This window comes from Elephas maximus, chromosome 7 (genome assembly GCF_024166365.1).
Source record: "Elephas maximus indicus isolate mEleMax1 chromosome 7, mEleMax1 primary haplotype, whole genome shotgun sequence".
NCBI classification, from domain to species: Eukaryota; Metazoa; Chordata; class Mammalia; order Proboscidea; family Elephantidae; genus Elephas; species Elephas maximus.
The window spans coordinates 77,596,823-77,622,211 of record NC_064825.1 but is presented as its reverse complement, the minus strand read 5'-3'; the positions used below and the strand labels follow the sequence as shown (position 1 = coordinate 77,622,211).

At 36.9% G+C, this 25,389-nt stretch overlaps 1 protein-coding gene across 1 annotated transcript in view; it reads right to left on the bottom strand.

The window, feature by feature from the left end:
- Positions 1–1,010: 1,010 nt before the first annotated feature.
- Positions 1,011–25,389, bottom strand: part of SLC17A6 (solute carrier family 17 member 6) — a 42,651-nt gene continuing 18,272 nt past the window's right edge. Inside the window, exons 4-12 of the mRNA XM_049890722.1 lie at positions 17,019–17,133; positions 15,778–15,865; positions 14,910–14,996; positions 12,052–12,194; positions 8,102–8,251; positions 3,477–3,609; positions 2,646–2,756; positions 2,044–2,171; positions 1,011–1,346 (exon numbers count right to left, since the gene is read on the bottom strand). Coding sequence (XP_049746679.1) covers positions 1,011–1,346; positions 2,044–2,171; positions 2,646–2,756; positions 3,477–3,609; positions 8,102–8,251; positions 12,052–12,194; positions 14,910–14,996; positions 15,778–15,865; positions 17,019–17,133 — 1,291 coding nt within the window. The remainder of the gene's footprint in view (positions 1,347–2,043; positions 2,172–2,645; positions 2,757–3,476; positions 3,610–8,101; positions 8,252–12,051; positions 12,195–14,909; positions 14,997–15,777; positions 15,866–17,018; positions 17,134–25,389) is intronic.

Here is a 25,389-nt window from a genome sequence, read left to right as displayed (position 1 = left end):
TCATACAGTATTGAATTATTAAGGAAAAAAGATATCTAAATGATTTTTCTAGTATCTTTGCTTTTAATATTGCATTTTAAGGGCTATGTCTTCTTTGTAAATTTCTTATTAGATTCTTAAAGGTGTATATATCTTTTTTTTTCCTAACGCAAGTTACAACCAGTACAAAGTTGTAATAAAAAATACACTGAAGTCTATTTCTTTTTTATATTTTTTTTTGCAAAAAAGTTATCTGATATGCTACACAAAAAGTTGAATTTTATTGAAATGTGAAGTGCTTTATACTGTTAGGTAAATGAATGGAAGAACATGAAGCATACCCCTCACTTCACAAGATCTCTCTCACAGAAATAAATATTTGTGCCCAAGCATTTCATATAAAACACTGCAAGATATTCCTTTTGAGGTTCACCAAAATATCCCACATTATATAATCTCGATAATTCTTCAACACACCTTGCTAGTTGCTAGCTCATGATATACTTCTCTGATTGAGAGATATCCCAGTTCCATGATTTAGACTCAACAAATGTCACCAATGCCTGATGCAGCAAACATGACAGTTCCATTTTTGGTTAAACATGACTTTTGTGTGATATCTTGCTCTACAGAGTAACAAATATATAAGCACATTTTTTCATGATCAGTTAGCTTTGGCTTCCTAACCTTTGTGATATGGAGTGTGCTACCTGCCTTAGTTGTGCTTTATTGAATGGTGATGCTTTCTTAAATGGTGATGGACCCAATGAGTAACTACTTGCTTGTACGATTTTGACCGGTCAACCTTTAAATCACAAATGCAAGAACAGATGACTCGAATGGAAATGATGGAATTTCACAACTTCTACAGATTGCACTTCATGGCAATTTTATGGGATTGTTTTGATTTCATTTTTACAGCAAGACTTTCCAGGTTGATATGTTAACATGTTTACACCACATTTTTTTTAATTTTTGTGCAATCACAATTTAATCACAAACACTAAAAATAAATCCAGCAATTAGCTTTGTTATGAATAATCATTTGGGTCCTTATAGGTGTATGAGTCTTGTACTTCTCCCTGTACAAATTCCTCTTTCTTTTCCCATCCATTGGGCCAACCTCCATTGGCCTGTGTTGTGGCACCATAGGACTTACTGGTACCATAATTTATATAATTTTGAGTAATGTCCCCTGTTTCTTCATCGAGTTCATCTTCATGGATAAATCCACACTTTTCTTCACTTGTTTCCTCAGGGTCCGCCCAGGGTTGCTTCTCTCCTGAGGCAAATATTGCATAAAATATAACTCCGCCATAGTGGACTAGAGCAGCGATCAGGAAGACATACTGCCACTCTTCACGTGACTGCAGTGACAAAAAGTGGCACTGTGAGAATAAATTTCCCATGATTGAAAGCTTAACATCTTCACTGAATGCTCCACTATCGAGTTTTTCATGAAACACTATCTTAAATGGAAACCTATGTTGTGATTATATACAGCAAACATGCTAATAGAAAGAAACCTTCTAAAATGCCATGATTTTCATTATTTAAAATATAAAATTTTTTTAAGGTTCTGAAATAAAATTCCAAATATATCTATTGTCTGCTAATTTTTTTAAATCACAATCTCTCTTTAATTTCCATTGATTTTAAATATCTTTCTCTCCCCCTCCTTTTATTTCCTTCTTGTAAACTCTGATTTTGAAACTCTATAAATAAGCCATAAAAACATTCTTCCATGGATAGCTTCAGAGGAGTCTGTATTGAGGTTTACAAATAAATCTCAGACGACTTCTGCTTGCCTTTTCTAATACTCTAGAAGCAAAAGGGTATTCATCACACCAGGGATATCAGAAATGTTAAAAGGTACGTAGAGGTTGGGGAAGTAAGCTCCTCAGAGTCCCTAGAGAGATGTTTTCTTCTGAGCCTCAATTACCTTCCCTACTCAGAAGTGGGGTAACTGCTTCAGAAAAAGACTCCTAATGAGGACATACTAACTCTTTTCCCAACCATGATAGGGAATCCTCTACAACTGATATCTGTTTTGCTCCCTCTTACCTTGTTCTTTGTCATTGCACCAACGATGATGGGGCAAACCATTCCTGACAATGTGCCAACACCATTCGAAATGCCCATTAAGATACTGGCGTATCTTGGAGCAATATCTAAGTGGTTAACATTGAAACCTGAAATATACACATAAGCTTTCACTCAGAGAATCCTCAACCTCTTAGAAGTAAATGCCTATAAATTATTCTCTGCCGTATTCACAACTCCTTCCAAGTTACTGGCTACATAGCATGTGCTTAGTAACTACTTTCTGATGATTTAGCTCAAGGATATGATAAGAATGGAATGATGTATGGTTCCTCATCCAGTATTTACCAGTAATATGGGTTAAATAATTCTCCACAGAGAGGAGAAAATGTTTTTGGTCTACTATAACCAAAAAAAAAAATTGGGGGTGGGGGGAGAGGTAAGAAGGGGAAAACAAGTAATATCAAATCTAAAAAATTTTTAATTCTTCTTTTCTGGTGGAACTATGCTGAGAAAACCTTTTTGATAGTCAAAATATTAATGAGGAAAGCAGAAAATATATGTTCATAATTACAAGCCAAAAACCAGGATGTTGCAAGCACAAAAAAAAAAAAGTATCTTACCGGATATAGCAAATCCACTGAATCCCACTGCAAGTACCAAGAAGGAGATAGCTACCCCTCTAGTGTGAGAGTAGCCAACGACCAGAAGCAGTGTTGCTTCCATGCCAAAACCTTCCGAAGGAAACATATGGAAACAATTGAGAAATTCATGTAAATTTTACAAATAAGCCCAAAGTGCTAAAAGCATTCGTACTTACTGACCTAACAATTCCATTTCAGGGGCTCTATGTTAAAAAATAATAATAGTAATAGTTTATGCACTGAGATGATTGCTAATTATGATGATTAGCCCTCCTTGTATTGTTAAAACATCAAAAGCAACCTAAAATTTCAATGATGGGAAGGGTCAAGTTAGTTACAATAAATACAAATGATACAGTATTAGGTGCCATTGAGTCAGTTTTGAACCAAACAGTGCCCTGGTCCATTGGACACTGTTCCTCTGCTATTTAAAAAGTTTTCACTTGCCAAGTTTTTTAAAAATAGATTGCCAGGTCCTTCTTCCTAGCTTCTCTTAGTCTGGAATCTCCGCTGAAACCTGTCCACCATGGGTAACCATGCTGGTATTTGAAATGCCAGTAGTATAGCTTCCATCATCACAGCAACACACAAGCCACCACAGTACAACAAACTGACAGACGCATGGTGGGATACATTATTGTGGAGTTATAGAGAGTTTGAAGCGAGATGGGAAAATCATTTTAAATGAACAATCAAGGAACAAATTTAACTACAACTAAGTAACGCAACATACAAAAAAGGTTATTCACTCAAGTAGATAAGAACTTAGTGAAGTGAAAAACATGCCCTTAACGCCATTTATGTACTTACCACCACAATTCATGATCTTTCTAACGGTAGTAGTTGAAAGAATTTGCTTGCTTCTAAGAAAATCTGCAATTTGTCCTCCAATAGGCACAATAATTGTCATTACTAAGTGGGGTACAGCAGATAGCATGCCAACCTGATGAAAACCAACAAGGGGAGAAATATACGTGACCATAAATAATGTGAGTGACTCCATGATCTTGGTTTTCTGAATCCAACATAAACTCTTTATGGACAAAAAAGGAAAAAAAAAAAAAAAAAACTTTCCAAATGACCACTTACACATTACTAGAATAAGTAATAACTTAAAACAGAATTAAAAAAAAAAAAAAGTTGAGTAAATTTACTTTGACCTCTTTATACCTTCTAGGTGAAGGGAATACTTATTTTTTGTTGTGTTTTGAGTCAGTAAATGTTGAGCTTCTGAATCAACCATCCTTAAACCCATCACAGAGTGAGTCACATATATGTGTCCACTTTATATTCTTATATATGTTTGTGCTAATTCACCAACAAAGAGAGTGAAGAAGAGAGAGAGAGTAAGGGGGGAAAACTGGAGAAAATGGGGAAGAGAGAGAGGAGAAATATTCTACAAACTCTGAAGAGACTATATTTGAAAAATTCATTTTTAAATTCACAATAAAGTTAAAAACTTTAATTTCATCTTATATATATTTTTTCTTGTGAGTTTTATAGCATGGTTTTAGTTTCTATAGACTATGAGCCCAGAAAAATCAGATCAATTCTTCAATTTACCCATTTTCTATGTCGAGTAACAATACTTGGTCACATTGCCATACGGTGGTGCACGGTTTCTACACTAACTTTAGACTAAATAGCCCAATCAAAAACCTAACAACCGGCATCAATTCAACAAGCATTTTTTACCACTACCTTTAGACTTTGTTCTAGGAACTATGAAGGCAGGAAGCATGAATAAAATGCATTTTCCGTGTATATTTCTATATACATGGACTTGGCAAATTTTGAATATAAACATGTATAGGAAGTTTCTTACTAAGTATACTTTGAAGAACAGTGACTGGAATGTTACATGGTAACTACTCGATATTATTTGTGTATGTTTTTTCAATTAGATTATTGAAGGTTTAAAACAAGGATTCTGTTTTATTTTACAGTGGTATACAGTGTAGTGATCATAAACTTGGTTGGGTTGGTGTAATGATTAATTGAAATAGTGAATGATCTAAAGTAATTTCAGGTAATTTAATTCTCTCTTCAACCCCAGATGGAAGCTACTACTATTATATTCCCATTGTATTGATGAAGAAACTATGACTTAGAGTAGTTACCTGATTGTCAGAGCCAAGTATTGAGTCAGTTCTGAGTCCAAAGACTGAGCTCTTCCCTAACCACTGTGTGCAGCACCACTGCTTTTTGAGAAAAATCAAATAAACCAGACAACAAGTATAAATGCGCTCAGTTTAGCTAGAAGCCTGGCAATTAGGAACTCAATAAATCTGAGATAAATAAAGGTATAAGCTGAACTAACATTAGGCCAAATATCATTGCTTTTGTGAATGACATCTTGAAAAAGTGGTTCTTTATCCTTAACTGAAGTAGAAACCTTCAAAGCAATTAGTGTGGGGAAAGACACCTTTGAAACATTCTGAAAGGTACCATGTTAGGATTTGCATATAATTGCATGTAGTATTTGTAATATTCATTAGAAGAATGACCTAGGTTTCCTAAGTCCACATAATTGGCCTGCAGTTTGACCCAGAATTTGAGATTTGTCAAAAGTTCTTGAATTGAACATCCTCTGCTATTTACTATCCACTCAAAGAAACATTTGATTACTTCACTGATTTGCTCTCTCAGCAAAATGTGTGTGGGACACTCTACGGGAAATGCAAACAACTAACAACCGAGGTTGAATAGACATAAATTTGGGGATATTTTAGCCCAGCTCTGGTGGCATAGTAATTAAGAACTCAGCTGCTAACCAGAAGGTGGGCAGTTCAAATCTACCAGCTCCTTCTTAGAAACCCTATGGGGGCAGCTCTACTCTGTCCTATAGTGTTGTTATGAGCCAGAATCAACTCGATGCCAATGGGTTTGGTTTTGGATTTTGACTTGCTTTTGAGGGTACTGAATCTCCCAGTTTCCTAGGCAATATGTAGACATATTCTGTATGTGACCTCAACAGGGTCACAGGAGTTTTGAACTTCATGAAAATTATTCAACTGTCTTCTCAGCTTTGAGTGACTTATGATGAGTAATCACTTGACACCTAGTCAGGATGATCAAAACCTTCTTACTGTATCATTATTCATGATAATGGCACAGCAGTTTGCTCGTTAAGATTTTTGCAAGAGTAGGCTAAATGTTTGGAGTCTATAACTGATTGATTTTTCATAGATAACCCAAATCAATAGACTTTGCCTCACCTTCCTCTTTGCTTCTCTGAGTCATAGTCTGGATTTCCTCTTTCCCCATCTGATCCATATCCTGCTCAGAAACTGGCTGGTATCCTAGAGCAAAGTACAACCACTCAACACTACTCTTCCCCTAAAAATGAGGCTGAAAATAAATGTCTCTTCTCATTTGGCTGGCTTCTGTAATCTGATGTCTCAAATCTGTTCCTGATTAATCCTAGCATTGGCCTCCCCTGAGATGCCATTCTCAAGGAGCTAAAAAATTTTACTTATGAGCATAGGTTAAGATATATGTGTAATTCTTCCTTAACTGAGCCAATGTGCCTGGATTGAATATTAAGCCATAGCACTTGTGGTTTTGTCCATAGGATACCCAATTTAACAAAGATAGGGAAGAACTAGCTCCCGTGTAAATATTTTGCCTCACTTAAATTTTGCTAAAATTCTGAAAGAAGGTTTTAATACTATTATTTTATAGATAAGAAAATTAGGAGTGCAAATTAATGTATTCTTAAGTCGCTGTCTAGCGTGGATTCAAAGCCACATCAGTAATGATCCAAAGCCCATGCTCTCTTTCCTCATCACTTCCTCTCACACCTTTAAGGTGAGAGCCTTTTTCTACCAGTCTATTCAAAATCTCCAAATAAATCTGTGTGTGTAGCATTTATCCAAGATTTTAGTTAAAAATATAACAGGTGAATCAAATCAACCCATCTGGTTATTACAATTAGTTTTTGCAAAATGTCACTGCTTTTACTCAAGCATTTTCAATTAATTGGAGCCACAGGGCCAGAATGACCACACAGTCTCATTAACATCAGGTGGCTCCTTCACTCCCTCCATGACAGCTGGCTTTATTAATAGCCTCTCAGTGTCATATTCGTCCTAGATTATGAAAATGGACTTGCACCTCCAGCAGCCTTTGTTGAGAAGTGTAACACCTCTCAGAGCTCCCAAAGGGTACCCTGCGATGTTTGATCAGCTCCAGGGAGAAGAGCCCTGCCTGAAGCAGCCATTCTTCTCAGGGAGGGAGGCAACAGTTTCCTTAGAAACAGGGATTACAAAAGAGCTCTTAGAATAGCTACTCCTATACTCGGATTTTCTTTAGTCCCAGGCCTTGGATAGTCTTTCAAGTAGAGACATAATACGAATAGTGAGCCCAGCTGGACTTACGTAATGACATGAAGAGAAATAGCAAAACCACTGCCATTACAGACAACTGTATTTAGGAGTTAGCAAAAAGCCTGGCACATGGTTGGCATTCAACAAATACATTCTAAATGCTTGAATAAATATATGGTTTACCTAAATTTTAAATGGTACAGTAAGAAGGAATACTAACAGCTATCAAAGGTTCTGAGTCTAAATTTGATTCTGTCATTTATTATCAGCATGGTCTTGGGCAATTTAAATACCTTCCTTTGTTTTTGTTTCACTGTTAGTTAAATGAAACTGATGCTAGCTACCCAACTGGTCAACCAAATAAGGTTGTTCATGGATACGAAAGTAACTTTAAATTTCAACCTCCCACGTAAATATAAAGTAGTATTCTTATTTCATTTTCATTTTACCTTTACCTAAAAATTTCAAAATTATTACATTTCCATAGCCGCATGCAAATGGCTATGGCACTTAACATTCAGTTCTGTAATTAGTAACTTTTTCATCTACTCCACCAAACTGTGAAGTCTTTGAGGACAGAAACCATATTTTATTTCCGAATGCAACGCAAAGCTTAGTATATCATGTTCAACAAAATGCTTGTTAAATGAATAAACTAGGTGAACAAAATGCAAGACTTTTTCTGGATTTTTTTTTTTTTTTTTGCTATTCTCCTATCTTTTATCTGGACAGATTTCTTAAAGCATTGAAGAGGAAGAGTTAGATTGGTAAGAATATAAATATAACTTCATTAGAATAGTATACTGTTTCCTTCACTGTTATGTTGTCACTGACCTGAGACTTAAAGGCAGCTATGTTTTATTCCAGGAAGAAGGCTATACTGCCGTCCACCCCAGTTGGGATGTAAGCTCCATAAGGGCAGGGACTGATTCTGTGTTGTCTGTATTCCCTGCACCAGTTGTTTCCCATCAGTTATTTGTTGAATGAATAAACAAAAGAATGAATGAATAACTTATAAAATTTAGAAGACAACAATCTTGGCAGAGGAACTTAATATTCACTTAACAAACACAAAAGTCTTCCAATATTTAAATAACGATATTTTACCTTGCTGATTTCAAATCCAAAGACTTCCTCAAAATACGCTGGCTGACTAATAAGCAGTAAATAAAAAGTCCAGCTTCTGCAGAAGTTTGCCACAATGATTGCATAGACAGGCATAGATGTAAAAAATTTCCTCCACGGAGTCTTGAATTTCTGAAATCCCAAAAAAAGAGTCATTCTGACCATTAAAATATTTTCTGACGTAAATGGGAATGATAGGGTACTTCGCATCTCCGGGATGAGTATGGCGTGGCATGAGGAGCATGTGGGCGGGAGGTAGGAGGCCATTCACTGCAACAATCCAGGTGGGTTTAGCTACATGGCTAATGAACAGAAGAGAAGAAAGTTATCAGCCTCTCCTTCCAGCTTTAGGAATACACAAGGTTACGTGTTTATAGAAAAGTAATTCAAAAGCACAAACTTTTAGTGCCTAAGTTTTGCTTCGTTTTCCTTTTTTTTGGAGGGGAAGGGAATGTTGTTTTTGTTTTTCATCTTTATGGCAGTGATCATGCTTCAGCTGAAACTCACTGTCAAATCAGTGACCCTGTTGGTATCCAAAACATTTCACCCAAAACTTTCTGAGAATTTAATAGAGCTGGGAGGATAAAGATAAGAAAAATTAGGAGTGCAACACTCCAGAACCTACCTAAAGTCAATGATTCCACTACCAATCTATAAATTGTCTTGAGAGCCAGTGGGTATCAATTGTGACACTGGAGTGCAAGGTTCTGTGAACTCTCAAGTCTACACAGCTGGGTTATAGAATTTAGCCACCCAGCACACCCTGAGCCCGCCATAACTAGTTATGATATTCACAAATATTTGATATTTACAAAATTCAGGCCAAGCTCAAAGTCAACAACTTAAATATGATTGCCTTTGCTTACGGCACCTATTTAAAAAATCAGACTTAGTTTACATAAAAATCCTGTATATTCCCAAATATAAACCAAGTATTTCCCCCCAAGGCTAATATGTCAAAAATGTCTCTCATCTTTTAGAACATTGTCTCAATTATGTTATTTTGAACAATATACCATTTAAGAAAGAAAAAATAGACTAAAATAACTTTTTTTTAATGTTAATTTGAGGCACTGAACCTATCCAAATTAGTAAGAGAGGAGGCAAAAAATTTTTGACACAGATTTAGTAATTATTCCTAGACATGAATCCTCAAAATTGCAAGTATTGATTGTGACCGTAATTAAGCCTTTTAAAGAGCATTTTGAAAGTAATATAAGGGATTACTCTGTCATCATCACAAATACATACAATTCAAAAGAGAAACAAATAAAACAAAAAATCTGTCCTAATGGTATGTAAATGAGTACTGTGGCTTAGAATAAAAATTTACAGTGACGACCTCATAGACGGATTCAAAAAGTGCTATTTCTCAAAAATTTCAATATACTCTGGGGAAAGGGTACCAGGTGGATACACTTACGTCAAGGTACTAAAAATGGCCAAGCACAGGGAAGTCTGCACTATAATATACTTTTATAGGCCATGACTTCATAATATTAGAAGTAAATAACTTTTTCTGCTAAGGTGTTACTTTTATTCATGCTAGGGACCATTTCCACTGAAAAACCTTTCCTCTTCAGGTGGTAAAGTACTTTATCAAATGTAAAAGTATCTAATTTTGTGCCTTAACCATTACTAGGAGCCAGAGAGGGGCATATGGTATTGTGATAACATTCTATTTATTGAACCAGGTGCTGGTTTTCACAGGTATGTACGGTTTATAAAATTTCAGCAAGCTGTTTGCTTATGCTTTGTGCATTCTTCTATGTATATGTTATATTTAAATTCAAACATTTTAAAGAAAAAAAGATATTTAAGAGACATTAGAGTTAACTGCAATGTGTGATTCTTAATTGAAACCAGACTCAAAACAAACAGCTATGAAAGACATATGAATAAAGCAGACCAGTTGTCCTGGAGTAGATTCCGACTCCTAGCAACTGCACACATGTCAGAGTAGAACTGTGCTCTACAGGTTTCAATGGTTGATCTTTTTTGGAAGTAGAACACCAGGCCTTTGCTCTGAACCACCACAAAACAAAACAAAACCTGTTGCCGTCAAGTCGATTCCAACTCACAGTGACCCTATAGAACAGAGTAGAACTGTACCATAGGATTTCCAGGGAGCGCCTGGTGGATTTGAACTGCTGACCTTTTGGTTAGCAGCCATAGCTCTTAATCACTATGCCACCGGGGTTTCTGAACCCATCATAAAAAAAAAGACAAGCCTATATTTAGCTTCTCCTCAAAGCAAGTGCTATGAGTCCCTGGGTGGTGCAAACGGCTAAGCCCTAGATTACTAGCTGAGAGTCTGGTGGCTCTAACCCACCCAGAGGCATCTGGGAAGATAGGCCTGGCAGTCTTCTTCCAAAAGGTTAACAGCTTTCAAAACCCTATGGATAAGTTCTAGTCTGCACACAAGGGGTTCACCTGAGTGAGAGCACACTCCCCAGCAGCTAACAACACAGCACCTGCAGCTGGGGAGCAGCAGGGCATGCTGCCAACCCTCGCACCCCTACGTCGCCACTTGTTTCTTGAATAGCCACTGTGAGAAAGAAATTACAAGTCCGTTTACCAAAAGAAACCAAAAAAAAAACTTGCTGCCATCGAATCAACTCCGATACACAGCGACCCTATAAGAAGGGGGAAATCCTAATGCCAATCTATTCAGCTCTCGAAACACCACAATGTAAGGATCTTTTTTTTAAACCACTGCTGTTTAACTTCTGAGTGATATCCAATACTTTTTTTTTCTTCATTAAAAGCCAAGCTATATGCAGCAACAATGGGTGACAGACCTTTTTTTTAACGTAGGATGAGATGTCAAAGATGGCCATTCTCTAAGGAATAGAGAATCAAGGCTAGAATCAAAAACACTTAGAATGAAGAGGGGGAAACCTACTAAAAGAAAGTGGAAATTGAGTTACTGCTTAGGTTGCTGGTTTATAGAATCTTTCTCATTATGGAAACCCTGGTCTCATTATGGAAACCCTCGTGGTGTAGTGGTTAAGTGCTAGGGCTGTTAACCAAAAGGTGGGCAGTTCAAATCCGCCAGGTGCTCCTTGGAAACTCTACAGGGCGGTTCTACTCTGCCCTATAGTGTTGCTAGGAGTCGGAATCGACTCGATGGCAGTGGGTTTTGGTTTGGGTCTCTTTATATGACTTTCATTAACTGTATTTTGTTTTTGTTTTTCTTGTATTTTGGTAATATCAGGTGACTTCATTTAATATTGAAGATATATTCATGTCACATGGACTAAAGCATTTGTATTATTGAAATAGTACTGTTTTTTTTTTTTTCTCTCTCAGTAGGCAGATCCTGTCCAAGAAACCAAACCATAATCAGAAAATGGCTTCACAAGATCATCTTTGCAACAGTTGACCTTCACAATAAAAATTCTGAGAAATGACAGTTTATCAAGAAAATGGTTAAATTATGTTAAGAACTTAAGAATTTTTTTGTGCCACCTATTATTAGGTAATTATCGATTAACTATTTCCTGAATCACATACAAATATGCATATATAAAACCCACATTTGAAATATTCAATAAACAAAACAGCTCTTTTCGTGACAGTGCAAGGTGATTCAGAATTTCCTATAATTTAGAATTAACAAATATTGGTTGAATTTGCTGAAATTACATTGAACTGTTTTTAAAAACTTGTTTCTATTTGCAGCCATAGCTATAATGTAGGGTAGATTTAGAAGATGCTTTTTTTTAAAAAAAGATACAGGGAAAAAAGAAATTACAGATGGAGGAAGTGGTAAACATTCCTAAAATAGCTCAGGGAATATGGATGGATTTAAAAAAATCATGATTGATATCAAATTAGCTTTGTTGAATATAGACTCATAGAGTTGGTTGGTTGAAGGAGGGTGGCATGGGGAATAAGAATAGGAATATACACCATAATAAAGTTCTTACTTCCATTGCACCTAAAAGATTTGCACTCTCTCCAATGCTTTCTTCTATGTACCTACGTTCTTCATCTGTAATAGTAGGGTGCTTTGCAGGACTCTCATAAGACACCAAAAGCCAAAACATGTACCAGATCATTCCAAAGCTTCCTGCAAGTAAGGATGCAAAAGGAGGAAGTCAAAGAAAGCTATCACAAATACTTCACTTTAACAGTCATTTTGCTGGAATAAAACTGCAATATTCTTATCATTAAACACATTCTATACGATAGAGAATGTGAGCTTCTCCCACAGGCTTTAGACATCTCTTCTTGTTTTTTACCACTAGACTTCAAGCTTCCTGAAGACTCGCCCTGTGGTTTTCTTTCTCTGTCTCTATTAAACAATGCCTGGTACACAAGAAACAATAAATAATTATTAAATGGATGTGGTGTTTTGAACACATTCATACATCTAGTAAGTATTTACTGAACAGTTACTGTTCCAGGCACTCTGCTAAGTGTGAGAAATATGATAAACAGGACATAATTCCTGGCTTCAAAGAGTTATGTTTGGGAATAGACCTTTTATTACTTGTCTGCTTAAATATATGAAAGTGATCTGCATTTCTGGAAAAAAGAAATGCTCACTTTCTTCTTCTGTTACGCTTCCAGATCCTGTAAATAGCTTACTGAATAAAATCCAGCAGATCCTTTAAGCCCAAGTGGCTATAAATATTACAAGAAAAATGTAATTAATATAATAACATTTTCTGTGACTATATACTATATTATTTTTAGTACATACTTTTGCCTATGGATCATTCTTCAGACAAATGAAAGTTATAAATTTTAACACAATAAGCTGTTCGCAAGTCCTTTTTCATCCTTTCTTTATTTAACATTTCACCATTAAAACACGTCTTTATTCTGTAACATCAATCCATAAGCATTAATAATAGAAAGAATTCCAAGTGATTTATTCTGATTTCCCAGCAGCTGACCATTTCATTGTTTCCTAATGCTATTCTCTTGCTCCCTTGGGTAACAGTCTGAATGTCCCTGATCTTTATAATACTTTTTTCTGCTTGTTCAATCTTTTCTGAGTGTTCCTTAATACCACAGCTTCTGATGTGCCGTTTTCCCATTAATTACTAACGATGACAGCAAACACTGTTTGAAGACAGAGTGTGAAAATCCCATAAAGTGTAGTGGTTATAAAATAAGACTTTCCCAGATTCAAATCATGGTTTTGTCATTCATTAGCTGTATGATCAAACCAGAAACTGAATTTTTTAAAACTTTCACTATAAATGGGATAATGATTCCTTTTTATAGAAGAAAGGTAGAGAAAAAGGAGGTAACATATAGAGCAACCAGCACAGTGCTTGGCACAAAATAAGCATTCAATAATGAGAGCTCCTGTAATTTAGTGACAATAATCATTGCCATTTACTGGATGCATTCTGTGCCAAGCATTGCTTTAAATACATCTTTTTTTTAAACTTAACCAACTATATAGGATTTCGTAATTTTTTAAATACAACTATTGAATCTTGAATATGTGGCTCAAAGACCCAATTTTTGTTATACATAGCATGTACTATGATGTGTTATTTTCAAATGATCTGAAGTTTACACTTTGACTTCGAACTATTCAATGATAAATATTACATGAGTTAGAACTTGAAATAATGAGACTGGTGTTCGTAAGTGCCTTGCAGAAATTGATACTCTTACTTTAAAGTCATATCGTATTTTCAATTAAGTAATGGGTTAAGTCACAAAATAGAGTATTTAATAAATGGCAGTATTAACTTGTATTATACACCCTAAAATTAAGTGCTTTTAAAATTCTTTGAAAGTCTTAGGAAAGTGAAGGATGAAAAACGTGATGAAAAGGTCTTGGGTCGGGGGACACACAGCATATGTACAAGTTCAAGTGTGACTTAGGGGATTCGTGGATCCAAAACTCATCTATGGCTTCTGAACCAGGTTAAGAACTCATACTAGAAATAACATTTAATAAGATTCTGTAACATTAGATTTTACTTTAGAACATTTTAAAATAGGAATGGATCAAGGCAAATTTGGAAGCAGCCAGACACTGTTGCACCACATGACTTCATTAATCTTTCAGACTTTCCTGCCCATTTCCAAAGACAGTATTAATCAGTGACAATATCAGCTGGAATCCAGATCTCTTATATTTCTCCTTTCCTCGTTATTATAAAAAATGCCTCTTAGAGAGAAAGACTATAGAGATTCTTTGAAGTGGGAAGCTTTCAGCTTGTGGGTAAAAAATGATTGGAAAGGGTGTTTGGATTTAGAGTTCCTTTTCACTTCCGATTTTAATTTGGGGCCTTAACTAACCTCCTTAAATTCGAGGGACACAAGAACTCAGATGCACTGCTACATCAGCTGACTGCTGATATAGTTTATCACAAAACTGAATTGTTGCATCAACCCTTCCACCAACTCCCACCTTTCTATCCCCATTCGATCTTAAGGAGGCAGGGTCAGGGAAATGACCAGGAAAGCAGAAGCAGAGACCCAGTTGTTACTAGCTCTTCCTTTCTACTCAGCTTATAATCAAGAATAATTTGATTATTTTTCTCCATAACCAAAGATAATTTATGCCATACATCACAAAGTTCCCATCAGCAATGTGGTTACTTTTATAAAAGCAAGAAATAGCAACGTAGGGAAAATAATAGAGGTAAAAGGTTTTTCTTGAATTCAGAATACAGGAAAAAGACTCTTAAGGGGAAAAAATGTGTGAATAAAGACAAAAGTATATTCAGTGATCTCTTTCATTGCCTGCAACTACTTTTCTTTTAGCTCGTGCACATTTCTTTTAACTCTATTGTATAGAAATGCCACATACCATAGACATAAAATACTGAAGACCAGCCAGTATACTGTACAAGAATGCCAGCTAAAGGCATGGCAATCACAGCTCCAGCGTAGGAACCTAAAGCCGAAAAAGGATTGGAGGAAGGTAAGTGAAACCCATGGAAATTCTTGACTCCATCTTATGTTCCTTGATTGGCTCATACAAACACACATTTGCCCACTCAGGTATATCCACACTCATACCCATGCACATACTCCCTCCTCCCCAGAAAACACACACGGCAATTCCAACTTGTACTATACGCCCTATAAATAAGTGCTTTTAAATTTCTTTGAAAATCTTTTGAAAGTCTTAGGAAAGCTATGGATGAAAAATAGTGAAAAGGTCTCTCCAGAAAAAAAAAAAAAAAGCCACATCATATGTACAAATACAAGTGCATGGATCCAAAACTCATGCATCACTTTCGAATCAGGTTATGAACCCATACTATAAATAATATTTAATATTATTATTTAACTATTTAACACTATTTAAAAATATGCATACACAGGATCACAGGACTACACAAGCAGATGTCACCCACCTATTCAAGACAAAACAGAGATTTAAACATGTTAAGAGTATTGTAAAAACCATCCATGAATACATTTGAAACCCTAGGCAAAATGAACATTCCTTGAAAAAATACAGTACCAAAATTAACACATGAAAAAATAGAGGACTTAAGAGCACCAATAAGAATGAAAGGAATTGAAAAGGTGGCCAAAAACTCTTCTTCACCAAAAAAAAAAAAAAAAAAAAAGATGACTTTACAGATGAGGCTTACCAAACATTCAATTCTTTCACAAGGTGCTCCTAAACTTCTACCCACCATATTACAACTGCACACAGCACTCACCACAAAAGGACGTGGTTGCCAATCTACTTCTCTCTAGAGGAGGGGCCCACTTGCTCCATATGCCATGGCATGCTGGGTAGGTGACACCCTGTGATGAGGGAAAGGCATATATCACCATTTAGATTTCAAGGTCAGTGGAAAATAAGCACATTTCCTTCTCTGATGTTGTTGCCTATACGATGGGCACAAGGTCTTAAGGAAAGCTGCTGTTCATGGCTCTCGCTGCCTCCTGGAAATGCCATTTAGAAAGCCTTCAGTCTAGGCCCACTAAAACACGGCGTCTTTTAAGTGACAAGTCCAAACTCTCCCCAACCTTCAGGTCTGCCTTCTGCCTCCATTCTCTGCCAGGTTAAGGTGAAAGACAAGACTCAGTATTTGTGTTTCTCAGTTTGTCTTTAATTCTGAACAGTTAGAGAAATTTGGGATACCTTTTAGTGAGGTGTTAAACTCAGTGATTCCCAAATAAAAGGACTCCATCCAGGGGAAGGTAACACTTAGATTCTTGGTGCTCACACTTAGTGCAAGTAGTGTCTAGACCTTAAAGCTTTTAAAACCGTCAACACTTTCCTGTTATTTTGATCCTATCACTTTTTCTTTCTTTTTTTTTTTCTTTTTCTTTTCCTTGGGGTGGGGACTGGGAGGGATGTTTTCAGTGCCTTAAAACTTTTCTCTGATTTACCTACCAACTCCATGGAAAAAGAAGGGGCTCTAGGTAGGCCAAACTCAAAGTTTTAAATGGTATTCTTTTAACATCTGTAGACTGAAGGAACAAATACCAATCATTACAATAAGACAAAGAGTATATTCAATGGAATGTATCTGTGAAAATTCAGATGGCTTGACTCAAAGTCAACAAGGGCTCAATATAAAACTCTAAAAAAGAATTAATTCAGGTTTATTACCAGCAAAGGATAAACTCAAAAATTCTTACCACAATACTTTAAAAAAAAGAACCATTTTTTGTTATTTGCTTGTTTTGTTTTGTTAATTCAAATAGTCACTGAAATATTCACTTAATCCCACTCAATTCTGGAGAAGGGGAGATAACCAGTCAAATCTATAGTCTAGCATAGTATATAGATAAAATATAGGATTACCTAACTTTTCCAATGTTTCCTTTTTTTTACTTTAATGGTACATATACACAGTCTAATAAAATTATTTATAGATCAAGAAAAGATAATCTTCTGGCTATCGTTAACATGCTCATTTTAAAATGATATCATACTGCAGTTCCATACCTCAACAAGTCCTTGTAAGATTCTAACAAAGATGACACACCCATAATGCACTCTGGCTGCCGATGGGATTAGCATATTCAGGGTAGAGGTAAGAAGTATGGCAGCTCCAAAGACCCTGAAACAGAAAGGAAGTTGGAGATGGCAACACTGCTCAAATGGTTTAGCATTTTACATGCACAGACTTAAATCTGTCAGTTCAAGTTAAACATTTAAGGCAATTGACCGTCACAAGCAATTTTAAGATAGTTTTTCTAAAAGAATAAAATATGTTCTGAACTTGATTGGCTAGCCATTGCAAATAGATAATTGTATTATCTTAAAATTCTGCATTATTGGATACATAAGAAATAAAATAAGGATCCAGTGTATGTAGTTTCTTCATATATCTTATTACAAATCATAAATATTGAATGATTCATTGTACATGTGTTTGGTCTATATCCATCTACGACATAAGCTGCAAAAAGGCAAGAGCCTGTTTTTCATTCCCACTGTTATATCCCATTATATCCATTGAGCACATGGCACAGTGCCAACATGCAGTAGACACTCACTGAAGAGTTTTTGAAAGAATAACAAATTCATGAATGAATACAGTTATGCCTCACATTATACTACTATTTTCAACTTCCTCAGGAGCTGCATATACATAAAAATTTATGAATGGAATCATATTTTAAATGCCTTATAAAATCTCACGATTAGATTCTATAGCACAAATTTATATAATACAAATTTTTGTTGTTAGCTGCCCTTGACTTGGCTTCGACTCGTGGTGATCTTACGTATAACAGAATGAAACATTGCCAGTTCCTGTGCCATCTTCATGATCTGCTATGTTTGAGTCCATTTTTGTAGCCATTGTGTCAATCGATCTCCTCTACTTTACCAAACATGATGTTCTTTTCTAGTGAATAATACAAATAGCTAAGACTTAATATATCTGTTTAGTTTTTTTGCTTTTTGAGAGGGGGTGTTTGAAGCACACCTCTAGTGGCATATATACACACGCCAATTCAAGAAGGAATTTCTGGAAATACAGTGCTAAAGACTTTATCCATCAGCAAGTAAAAATTCCATTGTATTATTTACAAAAAAAAAGTTTCAATGATGTTCATACAGAGGAAAAAATATCCCCTTAAAGGGTAATTTTAGAAAGATTCTCTCTCAGAGATGTTTTTGGACACACTATCTCTAACATGATTCCAACTCACAGTGACCCTATAGGACAGAGTAGAACTCCCCTGTAAGTTTTCCAAAAACTCAGTGCTCCTTAAGCAGTATTTCCCCATTTCCCCCTTTACCCACCCCTGCTAACCACGAATAATATTTGCTATGAATTTGCCCATTTTAGATATTTCATATAAATAGGATTATATTAGTCCTTTTGTGTCTGAGTTATTTCACTCAGCATGCTTTCAAGGTTCACTCACGTCATGTATCAGATCTATTTCTCTTTATGGTTGAATAATATTCCATTGCATGGATATACCACATTTATTTACCCATTCATCTGTTCATGGACACTTGCATAGTTTCCACCTTTGGCTATTGTGAAATATGCTGCAATGAGCATTGTTGTACAAGTATCTGCTTGAGTCCCTGCTTTCAAGTCTTTTGGGTACATATCTGGAGTGGAATTTCTGGGTCATACGGTAGCTTTTTGAGTAAACATATGATTTATATATTTAACTTTTTGAGAAACTGCCAAACTGTTTTCCATAGCGGCAGTATTGTTTTACAATCCCACCAGCAATGGATGAGGGTTCTAATTTCTCCACATTCTCATCAATACTAATTATTTTCCACTTTTCTGATATTAGCCAACTGCCCCATAGCGTTTCCAAGGCTGTAATCTTTACAGAAGCAGATTGCCACATCTTTCTCCTGCTAAATGGCTCGTGGTTCAAACCTCCCACCTTTTGGTTAGTAGCTGAGGACTTAACCCCTGTGCCACCAGGGCCCCTTTTTCTCACCCTAGACTTTCCAAATCAGGATGTTCTGGGGGTGCAGATTGGAAATCTATGTTTTAATAAGAAACCAGGTGATAAAGTTGCATGCTATGGCCGAAGAACAAATGCCTTAAAATTTTCATCCAGGTTTATCTAATGTGTTGTCTTCTTTTCTTACAATTAGTTGAAGGCATTTTTATGATGCATGAATTTTATTTTCTATGCATAGAACTTTCAGTAATAACTTCCTCTCTCTTTGGAGGCTTTTTAAATACTAACGTTTCTAGATAAGCTGGAGAGAGATTAATTTTACCAAATCTTTAGTTTAGGGCTTCTGAGCCTCCACATATTGACATTTTGGGCTGGATAATTCTTTGTTGTGGGGGTCAGTCCTGTGCACTGTAGGGTGTTCAGCAGTATCACTGGCCTCTACCCACTAGGTACCAGTAGGACACCCCTCCCCAATCGGACAACCAAAAACATCTCCAGACATTGGAAAATCACTCCTCAGTAGAGCTGAAACAATTACGAAGTATTCATTGGGTACCCACTGTGTTGTTTTAGCTTCTGGCCGGTCAGCCCCCAACTCATGGCAAGGCCATGAGCTGAGCGATGAGTTCATTGTAATCCACTGGGTTTTCATTGGCTGATTTTTTTGGCAGAGCTTCAAACTAGTTCAGTCAGGTTTGAACCTGTGCTGAGAATTTGCATTTCCACCCCAGATATACAGAATCAGAATTTACATTTTAACAAGATTCCTAGGTGATTCTCATGTATAATAAATTCTGAGAACCTCTGGTCTACTAGTAGTTCTCAGAATTGGTCCCTAACCAGCAGCATGAGCGTCACCTGGGAACTTGTTAGAAATGAAAATACTCAGCAGGAGTTTGAACCAGAATGATCCACTTCCAAGCCTTGTCTTAGTCCGGAAGCTCTGCTGAAAACTGTTCGGCATCATAGCAACACACAAGACTCCACTGGTAGGCAGGTGGTGGCTGGGCCTGAGGTGCACTGGTCAGGAATCAAACTCAGGTCTCCCACATGGAAGCCAAGAATTCCACTGCTGAACCACCAGTCACCCATGTCCCTACTATAAATAGATAAATTTAATGAGTGCTTATTCAATTTGCTAGGCACCATGCTAACACTACACGTGCTTTAAATTTCACAACCACTCAATAAACCAATGATGTGGTTATTATTAATATACCCATTTTACAGATGAAGAAACTAAGATTGAAAGAAGTAAAATAATTTACTCAAATTGTTAACCAGTTCTAAGTAGAGAAGTCCTGTTTCAAACCCAGTTCTGTCTTGTCTTTATGATTTACCATCTGATTATGCACATGCTATGTAGTCAGTTGGAAACCGTGATGGCATAGTCGGTAAGAGTTATGGCTGCTAACCAAAAGGTGGGCGGTTTGAACCCACCAGGCGCTCCTTGGAAACTCTATGGAGCAGTTCTACTCTGTCCTATAGGGTCGCTATGAGTCAGAATCAACTCAACGGCAGTGGGTTTGTTTGTTTGTTTTTTTGGATGTAGTTAGTGCTATATTTCAGGATTCTAAGTGTAAATGTAATAATAATCTTCACAAAGGTACTTGAAATCACATTGCTATCCATGAAATAAAATGGCAATAGATCAGTTTACACGTTTACTTTTAGCTCCTGCCCTGAAGAGTGATCTTAATTACACGATTTTTGACATTTCTAACTGCTTCCTAATTTTAAGTTCCTTAATTTCTTTCATCATCTTTTTTTAGTACTAGCAGTTACTGCATAATGAAATTGTATTGACTTTATTCTAACTACCAAATCCACTGCCGTCGAGTCGATTCTGACTTATAGCGACCCTACAGGACAGAGTAGAACTGCACCATAGAGCTTCCAAGGAGCACCTGGCAGATTCGAACTGCCGACCTCTTAGTTAGCAGCCATAACACTTAACCACTATGCAACCAGGGTTTCCTTATTCTAACTAGTTAAGAATAAAATCCCCCATACTTTTCCAAACCTCTTCTTTATTTTTATACAATTGCTACCCAAATTAATATCCAAGTAATTGAAATTCTAATTATCAAAATTCTTATCCTATTTGGGGAGCCTTTATACTTTTCTTGTACACACGGCAAAAATTGAAGCAGCCACTTCATGCAACATCCACTTATGCATTCACACACCAGACCTTTGTGAAACATTGGTTCAGAGCAGAGTACTACGCTGAGGAGAAGAGGGCTGAGATTTACAGGCCCTTACGACACTACCTCCACCTATCCCATTTAATCCTCACAACAGCTCTCTGAGGTAGACTTTACTCTCATTTTACAACTAAGGAAATTGATATGCAAAGACTGACCAAGAAAAGATAGATAGTAAATAGTACAGCTGAGGAGGCTATGTGACTGGTAAGTTACTTAACCTCTCTAGATTTCAGGTTTCTTGTCTATAAAGGATTCTTTACCTGTAAGACTACTGTGTTGTTATTGTTAGATGCTGTCGAGTTGGTTCCAACTCATAGCAACCCTATGTACGACAGAACGAAGCACTGCTCTGTCCCGCGCCATCCTCACAATTGTCGTTATGTTCGAGCCTGTTGTTGCAGCCACTTTTGAGTGCCTTCCAACCTGAAGGGCTCATCTTCCAGCACTATACCAGGCAATGTTGCGCTGCCATTCATAAGGTTTTCACCTGTCTTCCATGGGTGTTCCTGCTGGTATTTGAAAGTACTGGTGGCATAGCTTCCAGCATTATAGCAACAAGCAAGCACCCACAGTATGACAAAATGACAGACGCATGAGGGAGGCCACTGTGTAGTGGTTAAGGACACAGATTATGAAGCCAGACTGACTGAGTTCGAAGTCCATCTCTGTCATGTACTACTTGAGTGACCTTGGGCCAGTTAAATAACTTTCTGGGCTTCTTTACTCATCTACAAAATGGCAGTATTAAGTGGACCTACAAGTTAGCACAACTGAAGAGAGTCTGACATATTCTCATCATTTAAAGAAAGCTAGAACCTTTACAATGGTGATATTAATGTATTATATCTCACAGGATGACTGTGAGGTTAAATGAAGTAATACACCTAAGTGGCTTACTCTGGTGCCTGGCACATAAAAATAAATCCATAAATGTTAGCTAGTCAAGTAGAAATAATAATCACCAATGATTACCACACAGTTAGTATATGTGCCGCTCACTGTTCTAGGTTCTCATTTTACGGATGCTATTAGAAAATTTAAGTAACTTGTCAAGATCACATTGATAGTGAGAGAACTGTGGCTTATGTTTATTTAGTCTAGTTGTCGATCTTGACTACTTAAAAACTAAGCTCTACTATTTTCTAATAGCACCAGAGTAAGTACTAGCACAATGGTGCCAGTAGTAACAGATAAAATAACAAAAACGTGGAAAGAGGAAAATATATTGAAAGTGGATGGTAGCAACAGTGAGGGGTGAGCAGGATTCTTCCCCTCCTTTCCTTTGTTCTGAAGTAAGCAGTGAAATGTGGAGGCTCATTTAGGGAGGATTTTGTCAAGGTTTCGTGAAGAAAAATCTGGGTTTCAATAAGGTGGAAGAGGTAGTAGAACTGAGTATAGAAAAAAAGTTCAATAATACAGTTTAGCACAGTGGTTTCCAGGTTTTAGCATGTGCAAGAATCACCTGGGTGGAGAGGGGCTTCTTAAAACACTATTTAAAATTGCTAGGTGCCAGAGTTTCTGATTCAGTATGTATAGGTGGGGCCCAAAAATTTGCAATTCCAACAAGTTCCCAGGTGATGTTGATCTTGCTTTGTGGTTTATCAATTGTTGTTGGGTGCCACTGAGTCACTTCTGACTCACAGGGACCCCCTTTGACAAAGTAGAACTACCCCATAGGGTTTGACAGGCTGAAATCTTTATGAAAATAGATTGCCAGGTCTTCCTCCCACGGAGTTTCTGGTTAAGTTCAAAATGCCAACCGTTTGCTTTGCAGCCAAGTGCTTAACTGTTGTGCCACCAGGGCTCACTGGCTTAGTAATACCATGCTGATATTGCCGTAAACCAAAAAAACATACTCACTTCTGTCAAGTGGATTCTGACCCATAGTGGCCCCTTAGGGTTTCCAAGGCTGTAAATCTCTATGGAAGCAGACTGCCACATTTTTCTCCTGCAGAGCTGCTGGTGGTTTTGAACCACCAATCATTCAGTTAGCAGTTGATCACTGTAACCACTGCACCACCAGGGCCTCTGGTATTCCCCCAATTCCCCCAGGATACCAAAAATAGAAACAGTTTGGGAGGCAGGCCTAGAACGAACACAGCTGGACACAGTTGAAATAAGGGGCTTTCCTTTGACTATAGAGGACCCCTGGTGGTGCAGTGGTTAAGAGATCAGAGGATAAACAAAAGGTCCGCAGTTCAAATTCACTAGCTGCTCCTTGGAAACCCTACGGGGCAGTTCTGCTCCGTCCTATAGGGTCACTGTGAGTCAGAATCAATGTTGATGGATCTGGTTTTTGGTTTGGTTATATCTTTTGGGGCGACAAATAAACATCATGACATAATATGAGTTAAGAATACAAGCTCTGTAAGAATTCAGATTCCAAATCTAAATCTCACTAGCTATGACTTGGGCACGGTGTTATTACCTAAATCTCTAAGCCTCAGTTTCTCCATCTGTAAAATGGAGATAATAAGCTTCCATACTTCAAGGGATTATCATGAAGATTAAATAAATCAGTTAACAAAGGGCACAGTGTCTGGTTCATAGTAAATGGCTTATAAATACGAGTTATTATTATGTAGAAATTTCCTAACATTCAATAGAGTTTTAAAGAATTATTATTTCTCCTTATTTTCTTGCAGAACGTATTTGCCCCAATTAAATAATACAATTTCTGTGATCATGGAATCAGAATTGCCCCATGCCATTCTGAATTGCCAGTAGCTTAAAGTTCATGAGGACATGCAGTGGGAATTTTCTTTCTCCTTCTGAAGTGCAGCAGCCTCTTAATCTGTCCCCCAGTAGTCTATCCGATAGAGCTGACAGCAAAGACTGCAAATAATCAAGGGAAATTGACAGTCTTCTCTAAATCAAATACACCTGTCTTAGAATCCTCCATTCTTACCCCCAGTAGTGATGTACCCCCAAACATACATACACACACACAGACACCTGTTTTCTAACTAGTCAGTTCTCTCTCAGATATTCCTAAAACCTACTGCCATTGAGTGGATTCTGACTCAGAGCGACCCTATAGGACAGAGTAGAACTGCCCCGTAGAGTTTCCAAGGAGCTCCTGGCAGGTTCGAACTGCTGACCTTTTGGTTAGCAGCCGTAGCGCTTAACCACTACACCACCAGGGTTTCCCAGATATTCCTAAAGCACTCTAAATCCTTTTTATAAGACTTAACCCAAAAGGTCATGTATCCCCCTCACTTCATTGTGTCTCTTGGAGACAAGGGCTCAGGTTTTATTGCACTTCTGAAAATACCATGGCGCTAGCAGGGTGCTTTGTTTATGGCATCTCCATAAGAAATGAGAACCCAATTATTTTTATAAAAAGACTTTTAAAAGAGGGTAATAGTAACTTCCCTCCCTGAGGTATATGTAGGTGATTATAGACCTTTCTCCTCTGAATCTTCTTTCTCCCAATATCTTTTCAATCAGTTGATCATCTCTCTGTTCTTGAACTTTATAATGAGGAAAAACTGCTGCTGTAGGTATCATAAAAATCTCAGAAAACTGAGTGATTTTTTATATAATAACTGTAGGTTGGTAGCTATGAGCCAGAATTTAGAGTACGAACGTGGATAAATCGTCACTTGAGATAGTTGCTGAGTTCAAATACTTTGCCCAGGCTGGCTTTATCCTTAATTATTTCACACAACATTATGGCATCTCCTAAAACCAACTGCCATTGCACTGTTCCTCCAGACCATCGCAGGGTGCTCATCAGCCTCTGAAACTTGAAACTACTGTCTGTGAATCTCTGCTTTCAAGATGAAATTAGATGGTAATGCTTCGGAGGTGACATATTGTCCTTTCAACATTTATCAATATTTAATGTATTTGGGTATATTATATCATGCTTATTTGACAGTCATCTATTTTGTTTGCCCTGACATCACCAAAAATTTTTAACAAAAAACCATAAGCATTAAATATATCTTTGATATTTCAACAGAGGAAAAGCAATTATATACAAGGAAACAATATACATGTGAGTTTTATTACCCCTAGTATTGGTCTCAGCTTTGATACATATAATTAAATTTCACAACATTACTTCCCTGAAAATAATGTCCACCATTGCAGGTTTTTCAAATTTATACTCTGAACAGAAGACTTCTCTAGCAATCAAAACTACGCACATAAATCTTTAATAAATCTTTAAAATGATTCCACACCCCTGTATTTGCTCTTTCCTTTCCATAA